The sequence below is a fragment of the Numida meleagris genome, chromosome 1 (genome assembly GCF_002078875.1).
Source record: "Numida meleagris isolate 19003 breed g44 Domestic line chromosome 1, NumMel1.0, whole genome shotgun sequence".
In the NCBI taxonomy this organism is placed as follows: Eukaryota; Metazoa; Chordata; class Aves; order Galliformes; family Numididae; genus Numida; species Numida meleagris.
This window is the reverse complement of record NC_034409.1, coordinates 30,224,144-30,246,040: the sequence shown is the minus strand read 5'-3', so window position 1 is coordinate 30,246,040 and position 21,897 is coordinate 30,224,144. Positions and strand designations below refer to the sequence as shown.

The 21,897-nt window shown below is 35.8% G+C and overlaps 1 protein-coding gene across 1 annotated transcript in view; it reads left to right on the top strand.

Moving 5' to 3' along the window:
- ADAMTS20 (ADAM metallopeptidase with thrombospondin type 1 motif 20) overlaps positions 1 to 21,897 on the top strand; it is an 86,710-nt gene that overhangs the window by 48,326 nt on the left and 16,487 nt on the right. The window contains exons 23-29 of the mRNA XM_021384899.1: positions 98 to 262; positions 1,079 to 1,201; positions 2,509 to 2,616; positions 3,840 to 4,004; positions 4,181 to 4,468; positions 4,772 to 4,933; positions 6,087 to 6,263. Coding sequence (XP_021240574.1) covers positions 98 to 262; positions 1,079 to 1,201; positions 2,509 to 2,616; positions 3,840 to 4,004; positions 4,181 to 4,468; positions 4,772 to 4,933; positions 6,087 to 6,263 — 1,188 coding nt within the window. The remainder of the gene's footprint in view (positions 1 to 97; positions 263 to 1,078; positions 1,202 to 2,508; positions 2,617 to 3,839; positions 4,005 to 4,180; positions 4,469 to 4,771; positions 4,934 to 6,086; positions 6,264 to 21,897) is intronic.

The following is a 21,897-nucleotide window of genomic DNA, read 5'->3' as shown; positions in this document are numbered from 1 at the left end:
AATATTTTTGTAATTACGTAATCTTCAAAATCCTGCAACTTACTGTAGAAAAGTGAAGCTATGTCTTTACAAACTGATTATTAATATTATTTTACAGTGCCCTGTGACATGTGGCAAAGGAATGAAGCATCGACAAATATGGTGCCAACTTAATGATGAACAACTGAGAGATGATTTCTGTAATCTGAATGATAGACCAGGATCAGTAACACCATGTGAACTTCCTGAATGCGCATCTTGGCAAGTAGGGCCTTGGGGAGCAGTGAGTACATAAGTATTTCTGGTTTTTGTTTCTGTTTCAGACTATGAGTGATCACAAAACAACACCTTTTATACATTTTAATTGTGACTTAAGCAACTATTTGAAGGTGGATTGGTTCACATATTTGTTTGCTTCTATTGACTATCTAGCATGTAATTTAGGAGTGCCCTTATGTAAGTTAAATGCCTCACATAACCACTATGAGCCTTAATATCAAAAATTACTAATGATATTTCTCATGAACATATTTCATCTCCAAAGTAATGAAAATGTAGGTAGCAGAGCATTCCGATGAATGAGACAAGTAAAAGACCAAGTATTTATAGGTACACCAGCACATTTAAGTTGTAATTTTAATTAAGATCATAGAAGTATATATGCTAAATAGTAGTAAACAAGAAGATTTAGTATTTGGTTGTTTTGTTTCGATCTTCAGTGAGAAAATAGTTTCTGTCTCTTAGTGTGAAGGTACTGTTCAAAAATACATTCTGTATCTAATTGTGCTCAGGGTCAGCTGGCCTGGCTTCATCCCCTCCCAGTCTTTTGCACACTCTCCAAAATACTGCAGGGGGCAGAGTGGGAAAAAGAGGAAGTGTTGATGTTTTTCAAGTACTGTTAAGCAATAACCAAAATATTAGTTTGTTATGAACACTGTTTTAGCACCGTATGATCTGCTGTGAAGAGGTTTACCTCCATTCCGGCCAAACCCAGTACATGTTTCTATTTATGCTAGAGAGAGTTTTAAAATGGAAAATGTAATTAAAAACAATCTTGATTAAATATAGTGCTATTTTAAATGTGTGACGTTGTTAACAGTGTACTGTAACATGTGGACGTGGATACCAGATGCGTGCAGTCAAATGTGTTACTGGGACTTACGGAGTTATTTTGGATGATGATAGAGAATGTAACGCTGTTACTCGTCCTAGAGATAACCAAGTAAGTAAGAAATAACTTCCAGTTGGTTGAGCATTTTAGTTAAAGGCGTCTAAACACAAACATTGTCTACTGATTTCCTGGGGAAACTTGCAAGAAATGAGTTCTAGAATGAGGAAACTATATGCTCTTTTTCAGTGCTTCAGATTTGGCCTGGAGGATAATGTGGAGACTGGAAATTTGAAAATTTGGTATATGTTGAAGGGATCCAAAGAACTTTGATTATTTGTAAATACAGTTTTTTAAAAGCTCCAGCATGTAGAATAATGTAAGGTGACTGCTTGCTGTGATAGTAAGTAATCACACCTGGCTAGCTTGGAATTCTCCTCTAGAATTCTGTTTGTTCTTAAAAAAAAAAGATGTATTTACTTGAGGAAAACTTTGATAGTGGGAATAATACTAATTTGAAACTGTGTAGACATGAATTATATATGGTTCAATATGGTATTAATATGGTTCTTGACACTTCCTCCCCATCTCATTTAATTACATTATTGCTTCTGTTAATTTAAATCTACTGTTTTTCAGAAGAAATGTTTTTAATGATTTTAAATTGGGTTTACCTTTAACTGAAAGCAATTAACGTCAAACATGCAACATATTATTTTGTTGATCTGGCTGCCAGATTGGTTCATCTCATTTATATGCAGTTAGGCTGGTAACCACTTATCCCTTGGAGGGCAGGCTCTGATTCTGATCTATTTTATTTTTTTTTTTTGAGAGTGAAAGAAAATTGGATATTGGGGTCCAGAATATACTTTGAACAAGTCACCAGCCCATTGATGGCTTCTTGAATAAGATTGCAAAATATAAAAGCCAAGCAATGAGTACAAGTTAATTTCCAATCCACTCAAAATTGGTTTGAGTATGCTTCATATTTTGGGTTGTGGTACTTGTTCAACTGTTGTCAGAATCTGAACAATTTATTGTTCTTGGTAACTGAAGGTATAAAGGACTGCACAGCTGCTTTTTTCTCTCAGTTCTGTACTGCATGTGGCTCTGAAACAGAACAGTCATGTTCATTCCCTATTGTCTCTAGCAAGCTACTAAATTAGGACTTTTCTCAAATTGCAAATATTAGTTATTACTAATACAGAATTAACATTGAATAGATTTTCTGTACCTCTCCATTTGAAATAAAACAATTTATTAAAAACTTTTGAGTAACGCTACTGAAAAGTAGATTTACTGGTTAGTTAATGCTGACATTGTAATAGTAGGATCTATCTCTGTGGGAGCCATCTACTTTACATTTGGCTTTTCCTAAACTTAGATTTTGAAAGCTTTTTTTTTTTTTTTTAACCCCATAGGAATGTGAATTGCCCTCTTGTCCAGAAACTACAAAATTGTGGACTACATCGCTTCCTCTAATTCATGTAGGAAAGGTGACCCAATGGCGATATGGATCATGGACCCCAGTATGTAATGTAAAAATGATCACAGCTGTCAGAGTAGTTCTCCATTCTTTCTCCAATTTTCTGTAAAACTGTCATTAATATATCTTTCAGAACAAAATCTGCTTGAGATAATTCTTAAAGAAAATTTGATTTTTTTTAAGAACCTGTTAGATTTTTTTAGAAGGAGAGGGACACATCCGGCCAATTCTGTGATTCAAATATAGCCAGGGAAAATAAAGGAAAAACAAGTAAACGGGATTTGGGGGGCTGGAGTTCTGAACAGAACAGTTTTGATATGATTAAGAGTGTTCAAGGAAGTGTGTTTTAAAATAAATGATCAGTTTCTGAGAATGGAAAAGATCTTTCATTCAAAAATATGATTTACATCTTGTATGTGAATAGCAATATTAAATGGTTTAGGTCTTTAAAGATCCAATTACACATAACTTGTAAAATAAGCAATACAGACCCAATTGATACATGCACAAACTTTGTTTAACCAAGGAGTGTTTAATTTTCATAGTGATGAAAATTAGTTTTATTTGGTAGAAATATAAAATTTTAACATCATCTGTAAAAATGTAGCTCTCTTGAAGTTTTTAATGAGGCATATAGCAATTATATCTTTTCTGAAACTGAACAAAACAGTAGTAAAGAGTGCATAGAGTGGGGCTACATAATAGCACTCTACTAAATCCCCACAGTACTTTTCATCTATAAAGGCATCTAAAGGGGCTCTATGGATTATGCTAATATGAACTAGAATGGCAAATGAATTGTGATGACCAGTTCATGTAAATATTGCAGTTCATTACATCAGTTCATGTAAATATTGCATCACTATGGAACAATTAAATTGTTCTGGAAGCTGCTCTCTAATGTGTCTATTGTTAATAAATTTAAAAATCCCTTTCGCATCTGTGTAATGATTCCATGTTAGAGGTTAAATGTTTCCTGTTAGATATGCTGAATTATTTTCCAATACTGAACAGTCAGCACTTCAGTTCCAATCCTACAGGAATTCTTAAGGCCCAAACCACCCAGCAGTATACACTTCCTTCCTGAGTGCATGGCTCTGTACTGATAAACACTTGACACTTGGGTGTCACTGTGAGATGAAAGTCTAGTTCTCAGTGTTTAATACTAAAGTCAAGCTGATACTAAGCTATGCTAGCGTTTTTGATGCTTGCATGATCTCTCTTTGGTCTCCTGAAATGCTTTTAATATGGATTGTTCTCTGACAGTGTTCGGCATCCTGTGGGAAGGGTGATCGTGCTCGCTATGTGAGCTGCAGAGATGCTCATGGAGGAATAGCAGATGAATCTTTCTGTGCTCATTTGCCACGTCCAGCTGAGATTTCAAGTTGCTTCAGCCCATGTGGAGAGTGGCAAGTTGGAAACTGGTCCCCTGTAAGTATTGCTCAAATTGGTTTTTTTTAAGCGTGTCAGAAATTGGAATTTCATATTCTGTACATGCTTTCATCCTTTGAAACAGTAAAGTATATGTTCCTTATTGTCAAATGTAAATGTCTTTGGTTATTAGCTGTCAATGTTCTGTCACAAACATTGGGTTAATTTTTGGTCAGTGCACAGTTACGTGTGATAGTGGAATAATAACAAGACAAGTTATCTGTGTCAACTACCATCAACAAATCAACGAGAATTACTGTGATCCTGAAGGCCGTCCCTCTAAAGAACAAGAATGTAACATGCCACCATGTCCACCAGTCTATCATACTCCGAAAATACATGACCATCCAAGTCATCTTCCAGAAATAGGTTACCCTCCAATACATCATCCACTAGACAATATGAACCAATGGAATCATCCTTCTGTAGGAGGATATCAATGGAGAACTGGACCGTGGGGAGCAGTAAGAAAATTTTTTTTTGTATATTAATTTATCTCACTTGTGTATATACATTCATAGGAATGTTATTGCAGTACAGATTTGGTGAAAAGTGCATTGTTTAAAAAAGTACCATCATGAAAAATACATTCAATTTAAAGTCTGGTTTTTGCGCGATTTCAACTTTCAAATACTTCTACGTAATAATTCCTATTTGCAAATTTCCAGTTTTGAATGCTAACATATTTTTTTGTCTCATTTTAACCAACATATTATTCATTTTTCTAATGATACAACAGTGACATATATTTTTACATGTTTTGGTAGTGCTCTAGTACTTGTGCAGGTGGATTTCACCGTCGAGTTGTAGTATGTCAAGATGAGGAAGGAAGAAGTGCTAGTTATTGTGATGAGGCAACTAAACCTCCAGAGTCAAGACACTGTGATTCTGGACCCTGCCCACGATGGAACTATGGAAACTGGGGAGAAGTAAGACCATTTCACTTTCAAGAGGAAACATCACTGCATAAGCTTAGAAATAGTAACAAAATAATTTGAGTGTGAATTGAACTGTTCTTTTACATTTAAAAAAAATAGTGAGTTTCAACATGTTTATGTAAAATTTTTTCTTTGATCAAATCCCAAACTGTCGTGTACAGTTACCAATACAGGTAGTGTAAATATAATTCTTAAAGAAGTAAGTATTCTGTGACTCTAAAGATATACAAAATGATTGGAAATACATTGCTGTATTTGTTATGATAGTGGTATCTTTAGAAATTCTAGTTTTATTTACACTTGGGTGGTATTTCTCAGTTTAATAATAAGCACTTACCTTAAAAGCTTGTAATTGAATGTTGCTCTAGCATCTTGAATCTTCAGATGGACAAAATTATTTTCTTTTTCTCATACAATTAATCTCTTTGTAAATAGCTAGCCTAAGAAAAAAAACACAAGAAGCTTAAAAGAAAATCTTTCACCTTAAATTCTATATATACTGCCTGAAATACTCTCACATAATACCGTACTTATTACCTGTATGAACAAAGCAAAAAAAACAAATACAAGGCTGTAGTTGCAGATTAGAAGTAAGAAGATATATTGTGCCAGGGTTAGAATGTTTTGAGGAAATGTTATGCAATCTTGGACAAAGAACATTTTCTCTGTGCCGCATATTGTCACTTTTGACCATGCATTCTTAATCCAACACTACTAAAAAGCTTAAAACTGGTTTATCTGGCATTCTAAGATAACCTCTTATGTTTCATACCCTCTTCTCTTATTCTTGATGCATTAATATCTAGAAGCGTAGAAAATAAGAAAAATGAATGATATTTTATTTCCTATTTTGCCCAGATCTAGCCATTTAGTTCTCACAGCCAGTCTGAGTGTCATGTTGTTTTATGTTTATACTCACAAATAGTTATTTTTCTCTGGTAAGGTGGATTTTCTGTAACAAACTTTTATAGACAGTCAGTTGATGAGAGAATAATTTTTTCATTATATGGACTTAAATTATAAGTCCTTATTCTTGAATTGGATACCCAGTAGACATAGTAAATAATAACATGTATTTATTATCACATTAATAGTATTTGATGACTTTTAACAAAAATTTTGTATATAAAATTCTATGTTTTAGTGTACTCAAACCTGTGGAGATGGAATAAAGACAAGACTGGTGATTTGTCAGCTTCCTACTGGCCAGATGCTGGGTGATCAAAACTGTGAAATTCTAGACAAGCCACCTAATATGGCACAATGTAATGTGCATTCTTGCCCTGGTGACGTTTCATGGCATCGGGGACCATGGAAATCGGTACGATAGCATTCACTGATATTTTTTGCTTTCTGTTCTTTCTGTCACTCTATTTCCCCATGCCTTTTAAAAGTTGTATTATTATTTTATTTGGCAACGATGAAACAATAGTGCATGTGGAACATAGTCTGTACTTTTGTTAAGCAAAAGCTCTTGCTGTCATTGAATTAAATGGGAAATAGCCATTTACTTCAGTGGGAACAGCATCATGATCTGTAAAATATCGTAGAGAGTATTTTGAAAATTAACATAAATCATTATCGCTGATAGTGGAACCTACTAGGCTGATCTGTTCTGAAGAGTTATGATTTGGTCTGTGTTTCAATTTAAAAGTATATGCTGTAATTTATACGGTAGTATTACGTGCATATTTATATTTGTAAAAAACAAAAGCAAAAACAAACGAACAAGTCTTTCTAGTACTTAGCTTTTCTCTAACACTGTATTTAAATATGAGCTATCTCACACTTTGACATGAAACAGCATTTTACTCCATATTACATGTACATTTGTGTATAAAGGTTTATATTTGTGGTCTTAAAACAATGACTAATTAAAGTTGTCTGTGTATAATTATGTATGTAACTATAATATGTTATTGTCTATATGTCACTGTCTATTAATGTATTAAAATGACTACAGTAATTACCATTAATCTTTAAAATTGCCACTAGCAGATAATTAACACAAATAAGTAATCATAGCATACTCTGCAAGAGAGAGTACATTATATTCCTTCAGGCTATGAATGTGACAACAATATTTATTAGTTATTGTGCTCAATTTTAAAGAGATTAATGGCAATCAAAGGTGATTGGATCTAACTCTGATTCCATCCGAAATTATTCCAAATCTGTCATTAACATCCCTGGAGGATGGGCTAGGGAAACAGTTCTATACATTTATCTTAATTAATAAAATTATGTAATTTGTTTCTTTGAATTACCACCAAATTTTTTTTTTTAATATTGTCCAATTTCAAATTTAAATAACTGATTAGTGTTTATATAATCAATTCTAATTTATTGCAAATACAGTTTACCATGAAAGATTGAATTAGTAATTTCTCCCAATTACGTCTTCCACTGTGCAAACAGAATTTTGGTTTTGTGTTTAACCGATGCCAGAGTATCTTCTTCAGCTGTTACTCAAATAACTAGTGATGGCTTACTAGTTCTTTATTAATGTATGTTCTTCAGATACGAAGAAGGCAAGCAGGGTATTCAGCACAAATTTGCCTCTGAACTCAGTTTTGATTGTAGACAGAAAGTTATTCACAGCCTGTTCCTTCCCTGAGTAATGTGGTTCTCACTGCATTAGTAGCTTACCTGTAGGTTACTGTAATGACTTGTAATAACCTGTAAGTCATGGTAAATGGCTTTTTTGGTTTAGCTTTGCAAAGATTTTCTTTTTGTTTTATGTATCAATTACAGCCACTTTAACTCTTCAAAAACCAAGTTTAGAATGGAATCCAGTTGCCAAGGAGAGAATTTGTGGCTTCTGTTTTATATGCGATTGCAAGCTCTGTAGGTATTCAGTAATAGTATTAATTTCATCAGAAATTTCAACCGCAACATAGTGTTGAGCAGAAACAAGCCAAGTAGATTCAGAAAATAGAATTAGGCTCATGTACTGACTATGCTGTCACTTTTCCATAAAGTAACTAGTTTGAACGCTCCCAGTACACAACCTCTAGTAAATTTTTGTTGCTGTCAGTGGAACAAAATATGTTCATTTGAATGCTCCCAGTACACAACCTCTAGTAAATTTTTGTTGCTGTCAATGGAACAAAATATGTTAATCAAGGATGTTCATCAAGAAAGCAGTAGCAGCTTTGGTTTCAGAAACACTGTTGCACCCTATCACCAACAGCACTGTCTAGCCCTCACCTGTGTGGGTGGCTGACTGGTGATAAGATGGTTTGGCCTTAGATTATGACTGTTCTTGTCCTCTGCCATTCCGGAGTACAGTGTGCTCTCATACAGGGTGCTGTTAATGGCTAAACATTCTCTAGAGGCTAGGGTCAATGAGCGTGTCATATCTATACTTACTGTTCTCTATAAAGACAGCAAGTACCAGATAAATCACTGTTCATATTTTTGATAACAGTATTGAGTAATATTTACATGTGGGGCCTTTATATCTACCAGTGAGATTCCATGTCAAAGCGTAACTAGAAAGTGAAATGTGAGATTTCATACATGTACTGTAATTTCCCATAACTCATTGTGCTGTCTTTGTCTTCTGGCACACGTGGCATATTTATAAGTGGAGAGGGTGATTGAAACCAAGGAAATTTTTGAGCACTTGCTTCGTGTGGAATAACTCTTTGACCTCATTGAACAGGCTGTGTCTCTGGCCCAGCCAGTTCAGAGATGGGTATAAAAAATTCTTAAAAAAACCTTTTTCTCATTTAGCTGTAGTTTTGTCTAAATACATCTGAACTAAAGCTTTAGCTTACTGATTATTCCAGCTTTTTGAGAGTTTCCTGTTCAATTTTATGTTCAAGCAGAAATAGATTCCTAATATCATCGAAGATTTATCCAGAATTTATCCAGAGTAGAGTTAAAAGCCTGATCCACAGCATTAAGGGACTATTCTCGCTTATCAGTTGTGCTTTTTATGTGGAAGTGTGAAGTTCTAGTGGTGCCTGCCCTCTGTTTAGGACATAACATGAATTTTGCTTAGACTTTTGAAGAATTTTAAGGTTTAAATCAGTGAAAGTTAGTCATGTTCTCTAAAGCAGCTATTCACTGTTCTTTCTTGAGGTCTAATCAATTACCTGCAGAAGTACCAGGTATTTGACCTTTGTTAGTCTTTAAATCACTTTAGACCATGATGAGCTGGCATCTAGTGGTTTGTAATGCAAGGCTGCTTGAGCAAGTTTAATTCTTCAAAGGAAAGGAAAATGTTTAAAATTACTCAGAGTTAAGTTCTTCGAAACAATGTTTATCTTCCAAGGCAATAAATGAAAGTCTTGAATATCCATTTCCTTATCTGAATTTAATCATAACATTCAAAGATATGAGAGGGCAAGCAAGAGTACTTCCAGTGTTTGCTCTGGGAGGAAAAACTTTTGCAGTACTCACTTACAAAGCATTTCTTGTAGGACTTTTTAGCAGTAAATATTGAGGATTATAATTGTGCAATAGAAATAACAATCCTGGATACAGAAATTTCTGTGACTAGCTTGTATTTCATAAAAAGCAGCTTTTGACTTCAGAGAATTAGGTAATTATTGGTTATCTTTAATTCCATGCTATTGATGTAATAAACGTGACAAAGGCCACTTGTTAACACAGATTCAGAATGTCAAAGTGAGGTATACAGCATGTTAGTGTACAGTATCTTTCTACCTTCAGTGAAAGCTACGTACTTCTGTTTTAGGACAATAAGCTCGTTTATACTTAGGGATAACTCTAACTCAGAAGCAAGAAAATTTACTCTTGTGTATGGGGAAACTTCGATTCAGTCCAGAATTTTCTCATTTGTGACATCCAAACCAGAGAAGTACTCTGAAGTTTTACAATTAAGGTCGCTAGGAAACATATCCTTTTGCTTGTAAGTTGAATTCATTTCATCTGGAGATCATGGAGAGACTCTGAAAATGTGGATTTTTTTGTAGAATGTAGCTTACTTTTTCTGCCTTTTTTTTTTTTTTTTTAAACCAGTAACTGAATAATGCTGTTCCTTTTCTTCAGAATTGTACCAAATTTCGGAGAAAACAGAGTAGGTTTACACAGTCTCTGCATCTCAAGGGACTCTCATTGATTGCCTTGCATGAGACACTGGAACAAGTTCCCAGAGAGGTGGTGGATGCGCCATTCCTGGAGACATTCAAGGTCAGGCTGGACCAGGCTCTGAGCAACCTGATCTAGCTGTAGGTGTCCCTGTTCATTGCAGGGCATTTGGACTAGATGACCTTTTAAGAGTCCCTTTCAGCTCAAATAATTCTATGGTGCTATGTATATTGCTGACAACCTCTAATGTAAGTGAGGTTGATATAATCTTGTGGAAACATCCCTGAATTCAAATATTTCAAGATAATGTTTTAGCCTGATTGTCTTGGATATAAGTACACCACCTCATTTTTGATATCTGCAAATTATGATGCATATATATTTTGCTGCATACATATTCATAATGTGTTTGTAAGTTAAATAACACTTGAGATAAATACATTATTTGTATAGCTGCTTGTTTTAATGGAGTTGCACCACCAGTAAACTTGGCCTGTGGATATTTTCCTTTTAAGCTATTCTAGTCTTTGGTGAAGGGATTGAAGCAATGATCCAAAACTACACAAAAGAATGAATAAATTACAAGCTACAAAGTATGGAAACCATATGTCACATTATCTAATGTCAAGAAAAATTCCATAGCATTCTGACAGCTGCCAAAGTGTTCTTTGTTCTAATACAGATTTTTTATTGTATTCCTTCCTACTTTTAACAATCCATTGTTGGGTTTTTGTGTTTAGTCCGTGTGGTAATATTTGAGGTTCATTGTATTAATTTTTATCATAGTGTTTTTCTGTCTTAATGATGAGAAGATGTTTTTTTACAACAAACATGAAAAGGGAAAGTATTGCAAATTTGCAGAGATTTTAAAACTAACTGTAATGACACAATTTAAAAATTTTCTCCTAGAATTCTTTTGGGATAATCTGTGACAGATTACAGAACACTGTGTTGTCCCATACCCAGATGCTTCAGCATTCTTAGGCAAACAATTGCCCAACAATTACCTGACAAGAAATTATGTCAGAATATAATCAAACCAACAGTCAGTTAAATTGTTATGTTTAGATGTAACAGACCTTCAGTGCGCATACATACAGTCTGGCAAAGTTTTCATGAATAACACCAAGGTAAATTAACTGTACTATAGAATCAAATACATAGTACATAATATTAACTAGAATTTTATGTAGGAATCCAGTAACTGACATATTTATCACAAGCCAGTAGTTTTCAGGAACTAAGGAAATGGTGAAGTGCTGACTGGCAGCAGTTAGCTTCGCCTGGTTGGCTGCAGAGGTTAACTGTGACAGAAGGTATGAGGACTTCCCAACTGCAAGCTGCTTCCTCCCAGGTGAAATGCAGTACTTGGCTGGGAAAGAATTTGACATTAGTGAGTTAAGAGATTTTTGTTGCAAAAGCCATGTTCTGGTACCTGAACAAACCATGTGATTTAAACGTACTTTTTGTTTGACTCTTTATTCTGCTGTTCAGCAGATGATGGCTTTTTATGACTCACCAAATGAGCTTTTCTTAATGGAGGCTTTTTACGAAGACTTCACTTTAAGGATCATATTAAACTACTAATTGAAGCTTCCTCTTTAAATCTCAGTTTCTTTTAAGATTTTGGTATTTTTCTCTTACTTAAATGGTCATATCTTCCTTCTAGCCCTTTTTCTTCTTGTGAGCTAGGATGTGATACGTCTAGTTCTTTTCAAAGTTAAGATGTATGAATAGATGGTCCTGAAACTTTCCCAGATACCATCTGTGCAGTCAGATAATAATTTTAGGTTTCTTTTCGTATTTACTTTAAAGTTTTAGAAAATATTTTCTGTGATGAAAGGGACCTTAATTTAAAAGTGAACAGACATGGCTTTCCCAAGAGTAGTGATTTTGCAAAGTGCTCTTACACCTGTTCAAACACTATTAAAATAACAAAGCACTGACAAACCAGCCAGGTCAATTATACGTTATATTGGTCAAGAAATCAAGTGTCACAGGCAAGTGGTTTGCTAACAATTCAAATTACATTTTAAAAGTCCTGTCAAAATTCAGTTTAGGAATGTTAGATTTTTGTTGTTGTTGTTGTTTTCTTTGGTTTTTATTTTGGGGGAGTATAAATCTGTATGTGCTGAGGTGTTTTTGTTGTCACTGTTACAGACAATATTTAACCCTTACAGAAGATAATTATGTTTGTTTGAAATTTTGATTAAAATAAGGATTTTTTCCTTAGTCTTAATATTTTCACCTAATTTTCACTTGTGATTTCACATAAATTTAGGCATATCTAGTGGATCAGCTCATCTTCTAAGTTAGCTTTAAGTGTCAGAAATTCTTACCACCCTTCAGATACATAATGTAATAGTCTCTAAAGTGGCAATTTTTCTAATTTTTCAGTTTTCCGTCAAGTTATTGGAAGGTTTTCTGTACAATTCTGTCTTTGCACTAGTGGAAGAAGTCTAGTAAGAGAATAACTGTATTTTTAAAAATTATCATCCCAGTCCTCTTCTAGTGATGTTATTGCCAGGCCTCCCATCAACTTCTGCAGGAGCAGAAGCAGCCTGAAATTGCATAAGTAAAATGTTTATTGTTTTCATTTTAATGAAAAAAAAAAAGATATGTATGATAAGTGCCTTCATTCATTTTTCTAATGTGTAAAAAGTATTTATATCTTTGAAGATAATCTTTTATATTAAAAGGGAATTCAGAATCAGTGAACTTGGTTTTCAAAACCAACTTCAGTCTTATACCTCTACTTCTGCTGCTGCCTAATGTCAGACTTCAGAATACCTCATTACCAGTACAGCACGTTTATTTAATATCCCACTGGCTGAAATCTTAATGTTAGCATATGCTATTCATTTTTAAAAATTCTGGTATTGGGGAGTGTCTTTTCAGAGAAAACTGATAACATATGTCGCTACCCAAATAATGTCATAGAATGGGCTTGGGATAGTGGATTTCTTTTAGGGCAATTCTTAATGTATATGAAAGAAAATACTTGTTTCAGAAATTCAAAAAACAAATATTTATGTGTACTGTTTAGAGGAAATTTCTCCATTTTGGTGCTATGTTGCCTGTATAGCTTGAAATAATAAATAAGTTATAATGTATGTCTGATAATTTAATTTAATGACTGTGATTTGTGTCCGTGAAATACAGTTGCATTTTAACCCTTCTTTTTCGATGCATGTTGTGTGGCTTTGTGTTTACATTTAACGTGTCTTTTATTAAGGAATGCTAATGTTTAAAGTTCTTTCAAAAAAAAGAAAGAAACTAACTACTTTTGCTGAAAGTGTTTTTAGCACTGAGTAAATATTGTCTGCAATGAACGTCATATGATATTTTACTGACATTATTTTTGTGGGGTTAAGCATCTTTAAAACTTCCTCTGTAAAAGTTTAAAGGTTGATGTGCTGTAAAATTTAAAAAAGCTCTTAAAGTTGAACAACAAGAACAAAAATGCAAATTTTGTTACTGATAAAAGCAGCAATTGATGCTGTTGGAGAATTAGACTGAAAAAAGGAGTTCATCTCTGATGATGAGCTCATTGTCTCTGATGATCTTTGATTACGAAGCTTAAAGATAGTGGTTATTTAGCAACTTTCATTGGAGCTGTAATTTTACAGTGCAGTCCTGCTTCCACTCACTGACAAAACACACAGAAAACTAAGAGTCATAACACAATGCTCAACTCACATAATCTCAAAGAATTAAGCATTCTTACAAGAGGTTTGCAGAACTTACAGACCTTTCCTTTTGAAAGAGGACAAGTAAGAGGGAGCCTAGTGGGAAAACAAAGTAAAACAAAGACTATCACAGAAGAGGAAGAATACAGGTGATCTTGGTCATCCTTAATGCAATTCCTAAATATTTATAGTCATTGATTGAAAATGAGTATAATGCTACTCAGATATTCATTTCTTTTTGTGGTGGTGGAACTTTCAGAAAAGCTAATTGGTTCTGGGTGGTCAGATCCATAGAAAAATCATTCTGAGCTGCCTGTGGCAGCTATGTGTGGCAGATTTGAGAATCCCAGTCAATGCTCATAAATATTGCCCCAAAGTTTTTTTGAGGCCCGAATTTAAAAGCTGTCAAACATAGACTGAAGCATTAGTATTGTTTAAAATTTATAGAGGTTAATACACAAATATTCTGGTTACCTGGCATGCATTAGAATGCCCAAGACATTCATAGCTCTCTATGATGAGAGAACCCCATCCGTTCCGAGAAAATGGGTAACTGTGGGATACGGGCTTCTGCACTAAAATAGACCACTGTATTGATCCGTATATGTGCTGGCATGAATGTATCTATGGCCCTTGCACTTCAGTGAGAGCAGGCTCAAGCGCTTAGATTTCCTGATGAATTAGTCCTTCAGAAGCTTGCGTATATGCTCACATTTATGCACATGGTTGTATGCAATGTTGGAAGGATAGGTCTGTGAGTAATTGAAAATATACAGAAGAATGGCTTAGATTGAAAATAAACTGGAAGACACGCAAAGGTGAGTGAGATGTATTTCTTATTATCTACATTATACTTGTAAGGTCATATTCTTGCCCAATTAATATTCAAAACATTGTGTTATTCTTCTTAATCTTTAGCTAATATTTAATGAAATTTCTTAGAGTTATATTTTTGATGCTTTTAAAAAGTTTAATTTTTTTCTTGACAAAACTGTATCATCCCAGTGTGTGATGTTATTTTTTTTTCCAACTTTTTTTGGAAAGTTCAAATACAGAACCTTAACTTTTAATCAAATGAAAAAAAGTGAAGTGACAGTTTTTATAGAACAGACAAACGCATAACTCATGTGTATTTGGAATTGCTTTAATTTATGACTTACTGTTTTGATGTAGTTCATGCAAATGAAAATGATAAATCAGACTGCAGTTACTGGGATCTGATGTTTCCTTCTGATCATGTTTGCCTTTTTGCAAATTCAGCACAGAGTAATTGGTCTGCCATAGCATGACTGCGTTATCTCATAAGTTTTGTATTTCATTGATTGAAAAGACCTTATATCTTAAGATAAAATGAAGTTTAAAAACTGAAAAAATAGAAGCAAATTATTTTTTCTGTGCAGCCCCTCTGTTTCTGAAAATGTAGTCCCCACACCAGAGATCCTCCATCATATTAAGAATATAGTCCATCTTTTACTGTGAAGATCTATAAATAAAAAGTCACTCTTACTGAGCAAACATCATTACTGTTCGATGAGAAGGCAGACTATGTCATTACCGTGCCTTTGCTGAATTTTCCCAAGCTTCACAAGAGGCTTGAAACTACAGCTGCACTCCCTGTGATGCACCCTTAAACCATGTCCCGTTGTTGGAAGCAGTAATGAATTCAGTTTGGGTTATATTTTGGGTGGGGTTTGTTTGTTTGTTTCTGTGTGGGGGTTTGTGCTGTTTTATTATTATTATTTTTTTAGGTGGGTGGGTGTGATGGCGAGCACAACTGCTGGATGTGAATGAGTACATCTCTTGTTCTCCCTTTGGGAAATGTGTCTGGAATTTTATCCATTTATTGGAAATGGGGGGAAAAAAAGTGTATTTTCTTTTTGCTCTCATTGTATTTCCCAGGGTCTCCTATCTCCATTTCTGCCTCCCTTCTTTCTTGATACTTGCCTCTTACTTATAATTTGTCTCCAATGCTGCTGCCTTCATAAAATTTCCAAAAGGTGTGACTTGGGTTATATATTTGTGGAAAAAAAAGAAAGAATAAGACTTACTGAATTCTAGCCAAATCAGAATTTTGCTATCTGCAACAATGCAACATTAAACATGCCTGCACTGTGTATTTTTAGGAGGTTCCCAAAGAACACAAAGAGCAGAATTATCATTCAGTCTTGTAAATTTATCACAAATTTATATCTGTAGACTAAGATTTTTCAGAAAGATGTAGTGAGGTTCTACCTCTGTTCCTGTTTGCCAGTGATTTCAGAAGGAGAGGTAAGGCAGAATTGTCTGAGTTTGTTCTTTGATTTCCCGCTGTTCTTGTATTTTGCTTGTTGGTTTGCCTCAGCCATCTTTCTCCACTGTATATATCATTCAGCTGAAAGGTGATAAAAGTTAGACACATGTACCAGATACACTCTTGCAGAAATACTGATTGAGCCATGTAGCTTATCTGTCCCCTCCCCCACCTCCCTTGCTTCCCCCCAGCAAATACATAAGCTGATCATACTTCTCATTGTTTTAATATATGCTCTGATTAATTGCAGCAATAATGTTACTCAAATGAGAGCTGATGGTGAAGTTCTTAGCAGAAGTATGTTCAGACCCTTCAGTGATACTTTGAGGCCTATCTTAAGACCTGCATGTGAGATAGCAGAGCTTGCCAAATGGCTGCTGAAAGGAGACAGAAATACCCATTGTTTTTCTGATTCTCATGTGGCAACCAGATGCAGCGGATTCAAATTGAGAGAAAGTATGGCAGGAAGAGTAACTATACATGATTTTTTACTGTAAGAGAGAGATGAAATAGAGCCTATAAAATAAGTGTTAAATGAGATACCAAATGTGATATGTTGTCATTGCTGAAAGGGAATACATTAATCACCTACTTGTGAAATAGTGACTGTTAGATTTAAATTTTCAGAAATATCAAGCACATGTTAATAGCAACAGAAAATACCTTCAGTTAGCACAGGGCTTGTTTGTGCATCTCACTGTTGTCATGTAGTAGTGCCAGCATGCCTGGCATGAGTAGATGGGTATCCTGTAGGTTTATGTTGTGTCCAAGAGTGAGCTTGTCTTCTTGGGAGGCTGAAACCTGGAAGAAAATAACACCTAGAGGAAAAGTCATGACACCTGAATGTGATTTTGGACTTTGATTCAACTATTCTGTAAGGCATGATAATGCCCTCATTTTCTGTGAGAAATTTCCCTCATCTTCTATATCTCTCATTTTGTTTTTGCCACCCTTCTGTTCATCTTGCTTTCCTTTTCTTCTCTTACACCATGCCACAGTCTTCCATCAACACTCATACTGAAACGTCCATAATCTTTATGAAATGTTCTTCCTATCAAAGACTGTAATTGTTCTCCAGTAGCTTGGATTGTACTCTTATGGGAAATGAGGAAATGGTAGCCCCCACTGTGAGCCATGTGAACTTATTCTTGTCCAAGATCAGTGTCAGTTTGGATGCCCTGTTATGAAACTCAGAATTGAATATTACCTGTGCTCAGATTTTCCTTTCTAAATTACACAATTAGGATTTCTTAAGCTCTACATGGAACTTATATGAAAGGCTGCAATTTCATTAGTCTCAAGCTTGAGTTTTTTCATGGCATCAGGAATTTTCACACACCTTGTAGCAGCTGAGTATTGGAATCACTTCCAAACAAATCAGGCATATCATTTTTCTTTTGAAAGAAAATGACCCAGACTTTAGAAAGAAAATCGTGTTCTCCTTTTATAGGGAGAAGCATCTAGTCAGAATAACAAAGTCAGATTTGCAGAAAAGTAGGGGTTGGAAGGGACCTCTGGCAATCATGCAGCGCAACCCCACTGCTAAAGCAGGTTCCCTAGAGCGAAATCACCAAAAAGATTTTGGACAATGACAGTTCATATCTGAGTTTGTGTGGAGTACACTATGCATATTCGCACACACCTGTAAATTCTCTAGTTATAGAATTTATTTGTTTGTTTGTTTGTTTTGAAGCGGTTTCCAGACAAAGCAGGAGAGCAAAGAACATTCTGTCACCTCCTGCATATGTGATAGCTCTCTTTGGGTAGCTTAGTATAAATGGCTCACTCCCTGGCGAGCTAAGGAATTTTGCTTTAAAAGACAAACATAAGCATGTCTATTACACTTACTTATCTCTACAATAGAATTGTCCTTTGTAAGCTGTAAACTAATTATTTCTTAAAATGAAAACTAACAATATATTTTGCATTTGTAGAGAAAATAAACGTACTTTGAAAATATGGGATGAGTAGTTATGTAATCAATCATTTTCAAAGAAAGAGTTTCTGAATGTTCTTCTTTAAGAGGACAGCTGAACTAGTGCATCTGTGAAATGTAGCACTTTGCACAATGAATCATTATTTGACTTTGCCCTTAAAATGGACTTGGGTACAAGTGAGGACCCAACAGGATCTAAAGACAGAGGCAGAGTAAAATCAAATGCTCTGTAGCTGGCATTAAAAATGATGCCAGGCTTTAGGCAGTGATGGGCAAAATTGTGGTTTCTATCACGACCAGAAAAGACTCGACAGGGATTTCATACAACATAGTCTTCTGTTATGGTTTCGCTGAGTTTGAGGTAATAGGAAGTGCTTTGCTGAGATGTCAGAGATAGGCCAAACTGAAACTTATTTGCAAATTGAATGAATAAATGAAATTCTGTGGAAGATCATTAAGTGAAACTTCAGGAGTTACGGTTCTGGTATTTCCAACAGCTGCACAAAGTATGGTTGTTCATCTGCCATCTAGGCAGATTGCTGTTTTGTTGAAAGGTCTCCCTTATTAACACTACATCCAGCTGCACAAGACAAAGAAATTTGGACCATGTGGTGTCAATTTTAAATGCTAAAATGCCTCTGTAGTATCATTAGTAGAATTTGACTTCGGCAGGCAAAAAATCAACTTCACTTCCCTTCAAGATCTGTCCTGATGAGACTGACTCTAATATAATGGAAAGGTTTGATCTGCATGTCTTTTTTTGTTTTGTTTTAATTGGGATGTCTTTGTTTTTAAGAGGAATATGTTAACACACATTCCTAGGAGATGCCATATGTCTCTACTTGCAGCATTTTTGCCTTCCTGCTCTCTACATCAACCCTAGAAGGTCTGTCTTTGATCCTCTTTATTCCTTCTTCATCTCCACTTCTTCTGTGTACATATGTATATGTACTTTTGTTTCTTATTTATATCCGTGTCTTTAATAGATATTTACTCAGTGCTGATGAGGCCATACCTGAAGTACCCTATCCAGTTCTGCCATCCCTTCTCCCAGTACAAGAGAGATGTGGACATACTGGGAAGAGTTCGATGTAGGACCATGAAAATTTAAGGGACTAGAGCGCCCCTCCTATGAAAAGAGGCAGAGAGAGCTGGGACTTCTCATCTTAGAAAAAAAGAAGTTCTGGGGAAAAATCTCTTAATATAAATAATACCTGAAGAAAGGGCACAGATGGAGCCAGACTCTTTTCAGTGGTGCTCAGTGCCAGGACAGGAGGCAATGTGCACAAACAGAAACACAGGAGGTTCCTTCTGAATACCAGGCAGCAGGTGTTGGAGCAGTGGCACAGGCTGCCCAGAGGCTGTGGGGTCCCCTCCTTGGAGATCTCTAGCAGCCGCCTGGACGTGGGCCTGGGCACCCTGCTCTGGGTGTCCCTGCTGAGCAGGGGCTGGGGCAGATGGACCCTGAGGTCCCATCTAAGCTCAACCATTCATTGATTCTGTGATACGATGTTGAGTCAACATACTTGAAAAATATTCAGAAATCAGTCATTTTTTTGTTATCCTTCAAATGAAAGTTGAAACAAAATTGTCATTTAATGAGACAGGCAAAGGCTGCCTCTCCATGAAGCACAGAGTACACAGTCCTGTCAGAAAAGACGTGGCTATGGACAGATTAGATGACCTCAGAAGAGCTGCTGTTGCCTTTCATTGATCTCAGCTGCAGCATTCAGACTTACCTGTTAGGTCGTACTGTAGTGCACTCCACAATCTTGTACACCCACACTGGGACAGGTTTGGAGTGTGCAGATGTTCACATGCATGATACACACTTGGAAGCCATGGTAACCAATGTAAGAATGGTAGAACATTGGTATGTTGGGTTCCTACCCTGTTATTCACAGTACAAAGTCATTCTTAGCCTACCCTTCCTCCCTTTCATTGCTGTAGTTGCAAAAGCAACTTCCTTAAAATTGTGGTAAAACAGATTTACAGACTGCAGCTGCAAGGACGATGGAGTTTAATCAAATCAAGACATCTTCTCAACACAATAAATTTGATATAACACTGAACTTTTAAAATGAGGCTATACTCAATGAGAAAAATGTCAACGGTTTACGGGCCTTCGGCCCGGTTCTGTGACGAAGGGGACGGGGGATCCACGGGTCCACGCCCCAGGAAAAAGGGAAAAGGGGAAAAGGGTAAGGAGATGGCCCTGAGAGCAAAGAACAGTGGCAACAATCTGAGGAGAAACAAACTAATTTACTAAATAAAATATCGGAATGCAAAACAATACACTATAATACAGTATAATTACAATTTAAGCTGATAAATCCAATACAGAGAGAGAGAATGTCCCAAAATCAAGGTAGGCCTTACTCTACTACTGACGATAAGACGGCTGGAGAGCGAGGTGCTGCCAAGACGAGAGACGGCGGAAAAAGGGACGAGGTCTCGTGATCAGCAAGTTTTTATACTGCGAGCTTTTATCTTTTCCCTCCGGCTGGAAAATGGTAACAGAGGAGCAAAGTACCGTGGGGAATGTAGTAGTCCTTCTCTTCTGAGGACCAGGTACATTCACTACATGATGTTATGATGTGGAGTACCAATAACCAAAAATCATAAAACCATGACAATAATTTAAACTATCTTTGGTGTAACTTCTGTAGTTTACGTGTGTAGCTTAGTTATAAAAGTAAATCATATACATACATCTTAGAATTCAATCCAGTTTCTCAGGAGTGATAGATTTCTTGGTCTTTTCAAACCCTGGTCCCTTCTGATTATTTGAGCAAATAGCACAAGTGCTTGTGCTTATCTTAGTGAAGAGTTATGACTCTAAATCCATGAATTCAGTAGGACCCAATCTCAGAGTCTGTGTTGCTTCTTGACAGTATTCTACACGTGTAAAGGGAGGACAACTTTGTGAATGATTTCAGCTGAGAAATACTTGTTTCATGCTCAAGCATCTCAAGGAACCTTGGGGAGACGTGGCAAGTAGAGGGGAGACAAGCACAGAGAGAGCTAATTTTAATACAACAAATGAAAAGTTGAAACAACTCTCAACGGAGTAGTGCTCAAAGGCATGCTTTGTGAGTGTGTTATGCAATAGTGCTCCCACTCTACCTCTACTATGGTTTTAAAAGAACCCAAATAGACTCTCGGGCCAACCGAGAGATCATCAAAATACAGTTTGTGAGATAACTCAATCAACCACTGTGTTTAACTGTATAGGTTTGTACATTTACTTATCCTTTATTATCATAGAACCATAGAATATCCCGAGTTGGAAGAGACCTACAAGGATCATCAAGTCCAACTCCTGGCTCTACACAGGACCACTCCAAAATCAGACCAGATGTCTGACACCGTTGTCCAGATGAACTGGACAATGAACTTGTACTCTGGCAAGCTCGGTGCCACAACCACTGCCATGGGGAGGCTGCCACTTTAAAATCTGTCCTTTTAAAAATTCTTTCTATCCAGTCACAGAAATGCCTGCCAAAAAAAAAAAAAGAGAGAGAGAGAGAGAGAGAGAAGAAATGCATATTAAAGGGTACTTTAAAAATATCTGTTATCCTTTTTAGTGGCAAAGCACTGCTTTTGATCACATTCATGTGTTAGATCACTTTATGCCTAATATGAATACAAAGAGAACTTGTTACATGCTTCTCATTTACTGGTTTATTTTTCATCCTCTAGAAAGCCCAGTGAGCTCCAGCTAAGCTCCACAAAATGCTGCCTTGAAAGAAAAGCTTAGGAAAATTTAGAACAAAATTGACCAAATAATCCACAGTCTTCAAACTTGAAATGAAATAATACCAATAGTAAAATCATAAAAAAAAAAGCTCTTTACTGAGGTTTTTGTGAAACTACATCTGTCAGCTGCAGAAAGAGCGTTAATTTTGTGCGAGCTGATGATGGCATGCCTGCCTGAGTATCAGTCTGTACCACAGAAAGCACCAGGATTTCTGTCAGG